Source organism: Colobus angolensis, unplaced genomic scaffold, assembly GCF_000951035.1.
Source record: "Colobus angolensis palliatus isolate OR3802 unplaced genomic scaffold, Cang.pa_1.0 Scaffold244, whole genome shotgun sequence".
NCBI classification, from domain to species: Eukaryota; Metazoa; Chordata; class Mammalia; order Primates; family Cercopithecidae; genus Colobus; species Colobus angolensis.
In genome coordinates, this window is record NW_012115644.1 from 2,277,803 (window position 1) to 2,290,843 (window position 13,041).

A 13,041-nucleotide genomic window follows, 5' to 3' on the forward strand; every position below is an offset into this window, starting at 1 on the left:
GACGGAGTCTCACTCTGTTGCCCAGGCTGGAGTGCAGTGGCACAATCCTGGCTCACTGCAACCTCCACCTCCAGGGTTCAAGTGATTCTCCTGCCTCAGCCTCCACAGTAGCTGGGATTACAGGCACATGACACCACGTCTGGCTAATCTTGTATCTTTAGTAGAGACAGGGGTTTCACCATGTTGATCAGGCTAGTCTTGAACTCCTGACCTCGTGATCTGCCCACCGTGGTTTCCTGAAGTGCTGGGATTCCAGGCATGAGCCACTGCGCCCGGCTTCTTTCAAGATTATTAAAGGTGCTCTGGGGACAGAGAGTAGAGAGGGAGGGCATGCTTCTTTCGGGTATCCACAGCGGTCCTTTCAATGTAATTACTGCAAGGTTTGGAAGTTGCTACAAGGTTGTTTCATGTGTCTGGAACCTTATTTCACACTTTCTTCTCAGCTCCATTTACCCTTCAACCTGTGTCTCAAGTGTCATCTATTCCATGAACCTTCTCCACTCCACACCTTGTTCGTCCATCCCTCACCTCAGGCAGAGCTGGGGCTCCTCTTCTGCGCTCCCCATGACCCTGAGCTCAGTGCATGACTGAATGCCTCACAGATGCTATAATTGGCTCTGTCCCCAGAGCACCACCTGGGTCTCTTAGCACCACGCTCCCCCACTTGCACATGCCTAGAACATAGCTGGCACACAGCGACCATCTGAGGCCTGCACCGTTAATGCTTCTACTGCTAAATCAAATAACCTGTTACCTTCTAGGTATCAACCAGTTCTTCAAGAGAATCTACATTTATGATATGCAAAAAGAACTAAGTAGTTTGGATGTATTAATGTCAAGTTATACAAAAACCCAAATTCATGTATGGTAAAAATAAAAAAAAATTTTTGTTAAAATTATATGGACTATATAATATTGGGAAGCATTAAAAACTAAATTGAAAAGTTCTAACGTTATAAATATTTGGCTAATCTCACCCAAGAAAATTTGTGCACTATTAATTAGCCTGTTATTAGCCAAAGTTATAAAAACAAATTGAAATTATAAATCTATGTCATGTAATAGGGTATTTTAATATTGAATAATTGAGACATATATTTCACACGATCTCACTGAGGATCAGGGTACCATTCTGGCAACACTAAATACCTTAATTTTACCTTTATTCTATCCCTGTACAGTACTGTTATTTAAAGAACAGTATCTTTAGATAAAGTACTATCACTGATCAGCTTCTGTTTGCCTCAGTAATTGAATGACTTATTCTGATTATGATGAAAACACTATGAATGAAGCTGGGCTTTCCCTTCATTCAAGGAATATGCAAAACAATTTCCTTTAAAAGTTGTGCAGAGGGAAATCTTTAAAGATAAATTCACATTACAGTAGCTTTCTTTAAAACTACTTTCTTCCCACCCATCGACATGGAGAAAAGAAGAGAGAGCAGAGAAACAGACAGAATATGTAGGTGTTTCTTTTGTGTCTTTTTAAAAGTTAAAACTCATTACTTAAAGAATTAGAAAAATAAATGTAAAGGCATTCAACAAGCAATGCTGAGTAAAATTCACAGCACAATGAAGTTTACAAAGGTCAAATGAGGAAGATTAGCTCTCCCCCTTTAGACAAACTACATCCAAAAGCCACCCAGAGCAGTATTAGAAGACTATTTATTTATTTTTTTCTTGAGACAGAGTTTCACTCTTGTCACCCAGGCTGGAGTGCGATGGCGCAGTGTGGGCTCACTGCAACCTCTGCCTCTTGGGTTCAAGAGATTCTCCTGCCTCAGCCTCCTGAGTAGCTAGGATTACAGGCGCACGCCACCATGCCCAGCTGATTTTTGTACTTTTAGTAGATACAGGGTTTCACCATGTTGATCAGGCTGGTCTCGAACGCCTGACCTAAAGTTATCTGCCTGCCTCAGCCTTCCAAAGTGCTAGGATTACAGGCGTGAGCCACTATGGCCGGCCAGAAGAAGACACTTTTGAAATCCTCTGGGTGAACACTGATCTTCCTACTTACAGGGCGTGCCAGGGGCTCTATACAGAGATGGTAATTGCTGCTCAGAAAACAGAAGCCTGGTTCAGGGGTGAAAATTCTTCAACTACAGCAGTCTTACGAAGGCGTGGTGGCTCACACTTGTAATCCTAGCACTTTGAGAGGCTGAGGCTGCCAGATCACCTGAGGTCAGAAGTTCGAGACCAGCCTGACCAACATGGAGAAACCCTGTCTCTACCAAAAATACAAAATTAGCTGGGTGTGGTGGTGCATGTCTGTAATCCCAGTTACTCAGAAGGCTGAGGCTGGAGAATCGCTTGAACCCAGGAGACAGAGGTTGTGGTGAGCCGAGATCGTGCCATTGCATTCCAGCCTGGGCAACAAGAGTGCATCTCTGTCTCAAAAAAAAAAAAAAAAAAAAAGAAGGTACTGGAAGACTGAGCTAATCCACTCAGGAGGAGGAAAATCATGTAGATTTTGAAGTCAGAATGACCTGGGTAAAAACTTTAGCTTAGCCACATACTACAAGGCCTTGCATAAATTACCTAAACTCTTCAGCCCCTCAATTTCCTCACCTGAAAAATGGGGTGATAATATTCATGTAATAATATTCATTCCACCACTGGGTTGCTGTCAAGAATTTAAGACAGTTCCTAACCATCAGCATATGGTAGTTATTAAGGCAACCAAAATAACTCAGAAGAGCTGACTATGCTGTTTTCCATAAGTAACAGACTCTTACTTCCTGTGTCAAACTTGTTTCCAATGTCTGAGCTCCAAACCTTGACCAGTAAAGTGACTTTTTGTGTGGAGCACATTATAGGAAATAAATTGCAACCCATTTCCAGAAATAAGTTTCCATGTGTGTTTGACCTCAGATATGCATCCTTGTCATCATCTCTGAGAACGTGAGCCCCACAGGAGCACCTAAAGCAATGGCTACATATTAAATTGTATATTAATTAATGGCTTCGCTCTTGCTCTTTTAAAAAGAAATAATTCCACTTTTATTACAACTGACCTTGCTGGCATTTCTAATGCTCGTCTCACACAGACCTTGAGAATTACTATAGACTGAATGTTGTGTTCTCCCAAATACATATGCTGAAATTCTAACCCCTAATTTGATGGTATAATGAGGCAGAGCCTTTGGGAGGTGATCATGGCCTGAGCAAGGAGCTCTCATGAAGGGGATTAATGTCCTTATAGAAGAGACCCTGGAGCACTCTCTTCTCCCTTCTTCTACCTTGTAAAGATACAGCCAGAAGACTGGGACCAGGCCCTCACCAGACACCAAACCTGCCTGCACCTTGATCCTGGACTTCACAGGCTCCAGAAGTGTGAGAAATAAACCTGTTGTTTATAACTCACCACGTCTATGGTATTTTATTATAGTATGCTGCATGAACTCAGACATAATAACTGCAAAATATTAAATTATTTTAAGAGCTTAAATAGTGAAAATTATTCCCCTCTATAAAATAAAAGTCTTTGCCCTATCAAGACTACATAAGTAAGATGCTCAGATTCTACAGTAATAAAACAATTGGCACTACAAATGAGGTATTTCTTGCAGATAAAATTAGTATGACTTAAACATGATATACATACACTGAATAGAATACATGATAGATGCTGAGGTACAGTAACATGAAAAAAGAATTTTTTACCCAGATCTAAGTAGTTTGTGGCAAAACAGTCACCTGAATACATTGTTTATAAGAAGTGTAAAATAATACAGTCCTTTGGAAAGCAATATGACAATATGTATCAAGAAATTTAAAATAGCAGGCGCACTGGCTCATGCCTATAATCCCAGCACTTTGGGAGGCAGCAGCAGGCAGATCAACCGAGGTCAGGCATTCAAGACCAGCCCGGCCAACATGGTGAAACCTTGTCTCTACTAAAAATACAAAAAATTAGCCGGGCGTGGTGGCACACGCCTGTAATCCCAGCTGCTTGGAAGGCTGAGGCAGAAGAATCACTTGAACCCAGGAGGCGGAGGTTTCAGTGAGCCGAGATCACGCCACTGCACTCCAGCCTGGGCGACAGAGTGAGATTCCATCTCAAAAAAAAAAACCAAAAAATAACTTTAAAATATTTATATCCTTTACCTCCACAATGAATCTCTTCAACGTAAGTAATAGTCCTAAATACAGAAAAGAACTGTTATGTATAGACATGTTCATTGAAGGAATATTTACATTTGTAAGAAAAACAAAAGGGAGCAACTTAAACGTCTAAAAGCAGGAAAAAATAAGATTAAATAAATTGTGAAATTCACTTAATGGAATACTGATATACATAAACACTGTGCCATGAGAAATGCTTTTTATATATAAGATTGAGAAGTATGCAACAAACATGTATATATATGCACACAAATATACAAGTAAAAAAATGCATAGAAAAAATACTAGAAAGTAATATAAGTAGTTATTACTAACGTCGCCTTTATATAGTAAGATTATGGTCTTCTTTTTTTTAAATCTTTCTTATACCAAATTTTAATAATAAAGTATTAGTTTATTTAAAAAATTTTATTTAAAAGCATTCATTAGCACCCATAGCTAAAAAAAAAAAAAGAGAGCTCAAGGCTTTCATAATGCAGCATATCCATGAAATCCTTATTACAAAGTTCATTAACTTCCAAAAATTAAGTAGTACCAGCATTATATACACCCTAAAACACATTTCCTTCTTGAAAGCAAAAAAGCAAATGAGTGAGAGTGGAGAGCCACGGGTGTGGAGGAGGGGCTTACATAATTGTCTCTTGCAGACCAGCCTGGATAAAGTTGCATATGTAGCTGTCTTTCTTTCCGTGCTAATTCATAATATTTAGCCTGCTCTTCACGGGAGAGGGCATGCCACTAAAACAGAGAGGAAGGAAGAAAAAAACAAAAATAAGCAAAATTGCAATAGTATATTTTATGTTTCAAAAATCAAAAAATGAAAATATTAAGCATTTAAACTTTGATTTATTTTTAAATTGCAGAAGACCAAGTGCCAAGTGCTATAGAAATCTACTTAGCACACATCAAAGTCAATCAAAGTATTCAAAGTAAAATGATCTCTGTCACCCACCCTTTCTCTTTTCCAATATAAATTAAAAAGAACTTTCAGTGGTGAACCTCAACACCCAACTTAACTGTTTTTCACAGTTAGTAGCATATTCTGATATCTGAGCCCAAGTACTTTTTATTTATGCAAAATGTGATAATTTCCAGATGTCTTTTAAAACAGATACACCCTCTCCTCATATGAACACTTTCCCGTTTTGTCATAGGGAGAGTCTGAAACCTTCATCATATGCTTGTCTATAGAGAAGGACATGAAAAGTCAGCTTGTCTGTCTCCGTCTCTTCACTGTCTCCTCACACTCATATAGACGCTGTCTATAGGGACAACACTGATGACACTGTCCAGTCACACAAGCACATTTTATGGCTATGGCTTTTAGCTTCCTTTTGATGGACAGCAAGGGGCATTATTTAAGTTTATTTTGCCATCTAGAATTTGAGACTATAGTTTCTAATATGAAGAATGTAGCTGCTAATATCCTACGAACTTTTGTCTCCTTTTTACATAACTGATTATATAGCATATATAACAAAGTAGTTTATGTAGGAAAGGTATCTGGGATTTTAAGGGGTTTAGTTGCACACTGCTTTGCATACATCTGTGCATGACTCACCCTAGTCCCCAGCAGACAGTGTTCATGTATTTTCCCAACTTCCCCAATGCCAGGACCTGCCAGCAGAACTTTCCAAGGGAGAACCATCTGGGATTTGGGGGAACCACTGTCCATGAGAGTATGACACAGAAGCGATGGTAGCTACACAAGGAGACCAACCAGAGCCCACACTACGCACACATACATGCTCACCTAAGCGCACACACACACACAACACACACACACACCACTCACATGCTCACCTGAGCACACATACCCACACCCACATGCATAACACACATGCTCCTCTGTGCACATAAACTACATGCACACCACACATGCTCACTTTTGCACCCGCACATGCTCACCCGTGCGCACAATCTGTCAGCTGGGAGCCTCCCTGCTCCTGTTCTCCCCCAGCTTTCAGGTGTGGAGCTTCCCATTTTGCTTCCTTCCCATTCCAGGCTATGAGATCCTTTCCCATTCACAGCTGCCCTGCATATCAATTTATATCTCCCTGTTCATGTCTTTTAAAATGATTTTTAAATAAGAAGGATGTGGGTGGGTTGGAGGAAGGACCGAGTGAGAGAGGTTGATGAGAGAGAAAATCTTCTCCTAGAGGAGGCTATATGTCTAAGTCTTAATCAACTTGGACTCGGCCCCTAAAGTGTAGCTAAGAAAACAAACACCTGCTGCTCTTGTTCGACAACAGAACATGAAACTGATTTCAGGACACGACAGCACCTTCTGGCCACACCCCACCTCCAGTTCCAGCTTCCAGTGTGAGAAGCAGCAGTTCCCACTAGCAGGGCAACAGAGTCCATTTCCTTTGAAAGCCCCTTAAAAGTCAGGCTGTGCTGAAGAGAATAGGTGATTTACTGTTTAATTGCTTTAGAAGTGCAGAGTATGAGGTTAAAAAGCATGACACACAGCAGGGCTTGCCCTGAGCCTAAAGGCAAATCAGGTGATGTGCTTTTGTTTAAAAAAAAAAAATTAGAGGGAGGTGCCAGAAAAACCAAACCAAATCAAACAACCCTAGAAACAGTTACCTGAAGCACAGTTCTTTTTACGAGTAGAATAAACCTTAGACAAATTGAGCCTAAGAAGAAGCTGTTTCTGGGGCAGCAGCGGTGGTTTAAATTGGGATGGAAAAATCACACTGCTTCTAGCAACTGACAGCTTTTTAAACCTGGAACACTGGCCTAGTATTACAGACCTTCACTGGGAGAAAAACCAAATTGGACACAAAAGGAAACATCATCGGTTTTTTGATGTTTTTTTTTTTTTTTTTTTTTGAGACAGGGTTTTGCTGTGTTGCTGGAGTGCAGTGGTGTGATCATAGCTCACTGCAACCTCGAACTCCTGGGTTCCAGCAATCTCCCCACCGCAGCCCTGAGCTAGGATTACAGGATTACATTACCATGCCTGGCTAATCCTTGATTTTTTTAAAGAAAAGTGATATTTATGGTAGGGTGCAGTGGCTCAAGCCTGTAATCCCAGCACTTTGGGAGGCTGAGGCACACAGATCACTGGGGGCCAGTGGTTCAGGACCAGCCTGGCAAACATGGCGAAATCCTGTTTCTATTAAAATACAAAAATTAGCCAGGTGTGGCAGTGCATGCCTGTAATCCCAGTTACTTAGGAGGCTGAGGCATGACAATTGCTTGAACCCAGGAGGTAGAGGTTTCAGTGAGCCAAGATTGCACCACTGCACTCCAGCCTGGATGATAGAGCAAGATTCTATCTCAAAAAGAAAAAAGAAAACTGATATTTACACAGTGAGCTTTAGTGCTAAATAAAGATGACTGGTAAGAGGCAAAGTTTTACCAGTAAGGAAAAAAACAAGGGACAAAAAAAAGACAAGACAAGAAGTCTTCCATTTTAAATTTATTATTTGACAAGTATCATTCCCTTGTATACAACACCTTTTGTCAATATAATTTTTTTTTTTTGAGACGGAGTCTCGCTCTGTCACCCAGGCTGGAGTGCTGTGGCCGGATCTCAGCTCACTGCAAGCTCTGCCTCCCGGGTTCACACCATTCTCCTGCCTCAGCCTCCCGAGTAGCTGGGACAACAGGTGCCCCCAACCACCCCCGCCAAATTTTTGGAATTTTTAGTAGAGACGGGGTTTCACCGTGTTAGCCAGGATGGTCTCGATCTCCTGACCTCGTGATCCGCCCGTCTCGGCCTCCCAAAGTGCTGGGATTACAGGCTTGAGCCACCGTGCCCGGCCTGTCAATATAATTTTACATAACTTACAGCAGCTGAGAAAACCTGGATTCATAAATACAAATTAACTCCCAAAATAGATATCAAGGTTGGGTCTTCTACCCAAACAACCAGGTATTTTTCAGTTAAAACAAGAATCAGGTTGACAAAAAGATCCAAGCTAACGAAACAGAATAAAAGGCAAGGAGGCAAAGTAGGCATAAGCTAAACTATTTACATGTTCAATTGCTTTAAGTTCTCTGATCCCCCCCTTTTTTTTGAGACGGAGTCTCGCTCTGTCACCCAGGCTGGAGTGCTGTGGCCGGATCTCAGCTCACTGCAAGCTCTGCCTCCCGGGTTCACTCCATTCTCCTGCCTCAGCCTCCCGAGTAGCTGGGACAACAGGTGCCCGCCACCACGCCCGGCTAATTTTTTGTATTTTTAGTAGAGACGGGGTTTCACCATGTTAGCCAGGAAGTTCTCTGATATTTCTAATGTACAAAAATGACTCACAAATAGAAGATCACGTACCAAAATGAACAGTAGATACAATGATAGAATTAAAGTTTTGCATTGAAAACAAAAACAAAGTCTAGTACAGAGCTGAAAGATGGTCTTTCTTTACAGGAATTTCTGAAACACAATTGACTAAAAATGCTTCTCTATCTCTGTTTACTGCAAAATAAACAGTCAAACTTTTCAAAAATCAAATCTCTTTGTCAAGATTTCACCAAGTTGTGGGGAAAATACCCATTTAATTTGAATAAACTTGTACAGTTCCAAGATAAAACATTCTCATGACAAATTCGTGATAAATGGATTTCCTTTAATAGCCAGGAAGGTCTGAAGAGAAAAGCCTTATTTTAAAATAAAATTTGTCCTATTATTATTTATAAGGTGGATTAAAAATAAAACTTTGATTAATTCACATGAACACTTCTATTTTAGAGATATAGTAAAGATGAATAAAAAATCAAAAGATAAAATGTTCTGGGATGGATTTAAGATCCATTTTTAAGAACTCAAATTGTCCCAGTGTAAAACGTCATGATTTTGATGCCAGAGACTTTAAAGAGCTAGCAAGGGCTGCCCTGCCAGAGGGCAGTTATGAAAGGATAGAAAACCTGATCTTAATCAAAGATTCAGAGGCCTATAAATAGAAACAGGTGTCTAAATCAGAGACAGACAGAGACCCCAAATAAGAACCATCCTTTAGGACACATGCTCAGATCTGGGGATTGTTAAGGGAGCTGGGAAAGTAGCAATTGTTGGAAATGTGCATTAAGAATAGGAAGCATACCTTCATATCATATCCTCACTTACTCTCTTGAGCAGGAAAGTACTTCCCACTGGAAGGCCAGGGGGCCCTTAACTCAAAAAAGAAAAAGCTAAGAGTTGCATACAAGCTGAAATAAAAACATCGGCCCTTCTTTTCCTCTGATTTCTTCTTTTAAAGAGTCAGGGAAAATGATCATCAGCTTTTAAGGCGGAGTTCTTCCAAGATGATGGGAATCACTCATCTGCCATGATCTGGCTTGGGAAAGCATTGTAATTATTGTTATTAAGTGTCTAAGAATCCACAGGGAGATAGGGCATTGTACACAGGACACCAAAGAAAGCCATAATCTACCACCGCATCCTCCCCTGGAAACCCTGGTGACTTGCAGATTGGAAATAGCTGCATTTTGAGGCTATCTGATGGGAATCAATAATGTAAGAGGGCCTGCTTCCCTCCTGTTCACATGGACTGGAAATCTCCTGAATGTTTTGTTATAAATGTTCAAATTTATTAGGTTCGGAACAGACCTGGTAAAGTTATCATCAACAATAGCTAACACATGATCCTCTATGTTTCACAAGGGTTATTAGATCCTACTCAACTGAATGTTCATTTGCCAATCATGAATTTCTTGAGAGGTTGCAAGAACAAATGCAGGGTCACAAATTAAGAGGCTACCACACAGATGTGAAGAGCATCAACAAATTAAGATGAAACATTTCTAAAATTATAATGATACTGTGATTATGGTGAAAATGTAAATTAAATTAGAGAAATTCAAACTCTCTCTACCACTCTTCAGCCATCTAACTAAAATCACTTCAATCCCATGCAAAGTACTTGGAAGGACTGACTATGTATGTCTTTTGGCTGACAGTTGGATAAACAATCTTAGAGTGTCTATCCTAGTTGTAGCCTGCTGCCTGGTACATAATAGGTGCTCAGAAAAATATAGCATTGGTCAAAGAATGAATGAAAAGAAAAGGGCAACCCAGAAACTTGGCAGGTATACACTTTGAGATTTGGAGAACAGTCTTTCTAGAATCAAGACTCCTCAGGATCATATACATTCTTCCATGTAAAGCCTCATGGTAGAACAGCTCTGCTTCTGTCCTGGAAGGAGTGGCCACCTCTGTTTGCCAGGCTGGTCCCCCAAAGACCTTGCTGTAGCTCTCTGAAAGGGCTAAGTGCTTTCCTGTTTCAGAGGAGGCACACACACGCGACTCCATCTGCATGTGGGGTAATCTACCTCTCCCCATTCATCTCTACTTAACTCTCACATCTCAGCTTAAATACAGTTTCCTCAGAGGTGCCTGCCCAAGCCCCTACTGTTCTTTCTCACTGAATCTTATTCCCTACATTCACAGTATTTATCATAATTTTTATTATATATTTATTAGCTAATTATTTGTCTAATGTCTGTATTCTGTCATAAAACTTGAAGCTCCAGAAAGGGCTGGATCTATTTTGGCTAATACAGGCCCTAACAGTGATTTATATATCTGTAAATTCCAGTTGAATATTTATTTATTTAACTTTTTGAGACAGAGTCTCTCTCTGTTGCCCAGGTTAGAGAGCAGTGGCACAATCTCGGCTCACTGCAACCTCCGCCTCCCAGATTCAAGTGATTCTCCTGCCTCAGCCTCCTGAGTAGCTGGGATTACAGCTACCCACCACCACACCAGGCTAATTTTTGTATTTTTGATAGAGACGGAGTTTCACCATGTCAGCCAGGCTGGTCTCGAACTCCCGACCTCAGGTGATCTGCCTGCCTTAGCCTCCCAAAGTGCTGAGATTACAGATGTGAGCCACTGTGCCCAGTGGATGCATCTGTTTTATTCAGCAATTATTACCTAATCTCCAGGCATCATGCCTGGCCCAAAAGTATAATAAATATTTGTTTAAAGAATGATAATGGGGCTTTAGGAGGTCGAGGTGGGTGGATGACTTGAGGTCTGGAGTTCAAGATCAACCTGGCCAACACAGTGAAATCCTGTCTCTACTAACAAAAACACAAAAATTAGCCAGGTGTGGTGGTAGGCAACTGTAATTCCAGCTACTGGGGAAGTGGAGGCAGGAGAATCACCTGAAGCTAGGAGGTAGAGGCTGCAGTAAGCCAGGATCATGCCACTGTACTCCAACCTGGGTGACAGAGCGAGACTCATCTCAAAGAAAAAAAAAGAAGAATGATAACAAGGCCAGGAACGGTGGCTCACACTTATTCACCCAGCACTTTGGGAGGCTAAAACTGGGAGGTTTGCTTGAGCCCAGGAGTTTCAGACCAGCCTGGGAACATAGCAACTACATCTCTACAGAAATTTTTTTAATTAGCCAGGCATTGGCTGCTGCCCCGTCTGACAAGTGAGGAGCCCCTCTCCCTGGCCACCCCGTCTGGGAAGTGAGGGGCACCTCTGCCCGGCCGCCGCCCTGTCTGGGAAGTGAGAAGCCCCTCTGCCCAGCCGCCCCGTCCGGGAAGTGAGGAGCGCCTCTGCCCAGCCACCCAACTGACTGGTAAGAGAGGAGCACCTCTGCCCCGCCACCCAACTGACTGAGAAGAGAGGAGCGCCTCTGCCCGGCCGCCGGCCTGTCTGGGAAGTGAGGGGCACCTCTGCGCAGCTGCCGCCCCATCTGGGAAGTGAGGAGCACTTCTGCCCGGCCACTGTGCAACCCTCCAAGTGTGAAGTGACAGCCTTGTGTGTGATCTTCCTGCCCTCCCCAAGTTGCATTTTCAACATTAAAGTTTACTTTTTAATGAAAAGTTTTGAATTGGAAAAAAAAAATTAGCCAGGCATGGTGGCACAACGACTATAGTCCCAGCTATTCAGGAGGCTGAGGTGGGAGGATCACTTGAGCCCGGGAGGTCAAGGCTGCAGTAAACCATGATCATACCACTGTTTTAAAAAAAGAATAACAGTAAAAACAGTTATCAAAGTTGTTTAAAATGCATATCATATCATATCTTGAAGTGCAAACACATTCTGTGACCGCCTGATATGTGATTAAATTGGGGCAGATTTTCATGAAGCAGTTCCATGGTTACCATAAACATTTATACATGACTCCACTACTTACCCTTCTGCCAAGAATCTGGTTGATAGCTGCACTTTCTTTTAGAGTACACTCAGCGACAACATTCGCTCTCATTTCTTTCATGTATAACATAAAAGCATTCAGAGGCTTCTTAATGTGAGGTCTTTTTGGCTCCTGCTCCTTTCTCTGTTCATGCTGAGGCTTCCTAAAAGGTGGTGGTGGTGGTTAGGGTAAGGGGTGGAAGGAATGAGGAAGGGATGGGGGAGGAGAGAAGCAGAGCACCTGCTAACATGGCTGCACTCAGGATGCGGACAACCCTCTCGCCTCAGACCACCACCAACTTGGAAGAGCAGCTCTTGACTCATCTGATGAAACACTGAGAGGCAAACAACCCATCCGATAGGGCTTCCTATCTACTCAGTGACTGAGAAAAAAAACCCTTTGGTTTGAGAAAGTGGACCTGTCATTATGGAACTATGAACCCCAAGCAGAAATGGACTTGGCACTGTGAAGATGCTCCAGGTGGGCTCTGAGGCTGAGTTCTCTGGTCCCCTCAGAAGAAGCTGAACATACAGCACAGGTGATCATTCTCTTTCAGAATAGAGGCTCTTAACTTTTGCAGGGGGTTGAGGACCACTTCAAGAAGCTACTAAATCTTTAGACCTTTTCCCCCAAACAAATACATGTTGCCTTTGCATACATTTGCAAGGGCTTTATGGACAATCACATGCTGCCTCCCATCCCCACCCTCCCATTCACAAAACCTAGATTAAGAAGCTCAATTACTAATCTCTTCAGAGTAAATTAATTTACCCCTGCACTCACAGTCTGAGACAACCCTGGCCCAACAGGGAATC

General features: G+C 42.0%; 1 protein-coding gene across 4 annotated transcripts in view; it reads right to left on the reverse strand.

The window, feature by feature from the left end:
- LEF1 (lymphoid enhancer-binding factor 1) overlaps window positions 1–13,041 on the reverse strand; it is a 119,596-nt gene that overhangs the window by 18,353 nt on the left and 88,202 nt on the right. For all 4 annotated transcript variants that reach the window (XM_011945730.1, XM_011945731.1, XM_011945729.1 and 1 more), the window contains 2 exons: window positions 12,227–12,389; window positions 4,758–4,865 (listed from right to left, as the gene is read on the reverse strand). In XM_011945730.1, coding sequence (XP_011801120.1) covers window positions 4,758–4,865; window positions 12,227–12,389 — 271 coding nt within the window. The remainder of the gene's footprint in view (window positions 1–4,757; window positions 4,866–12,226; window positions 12,390–13,041) is intronic.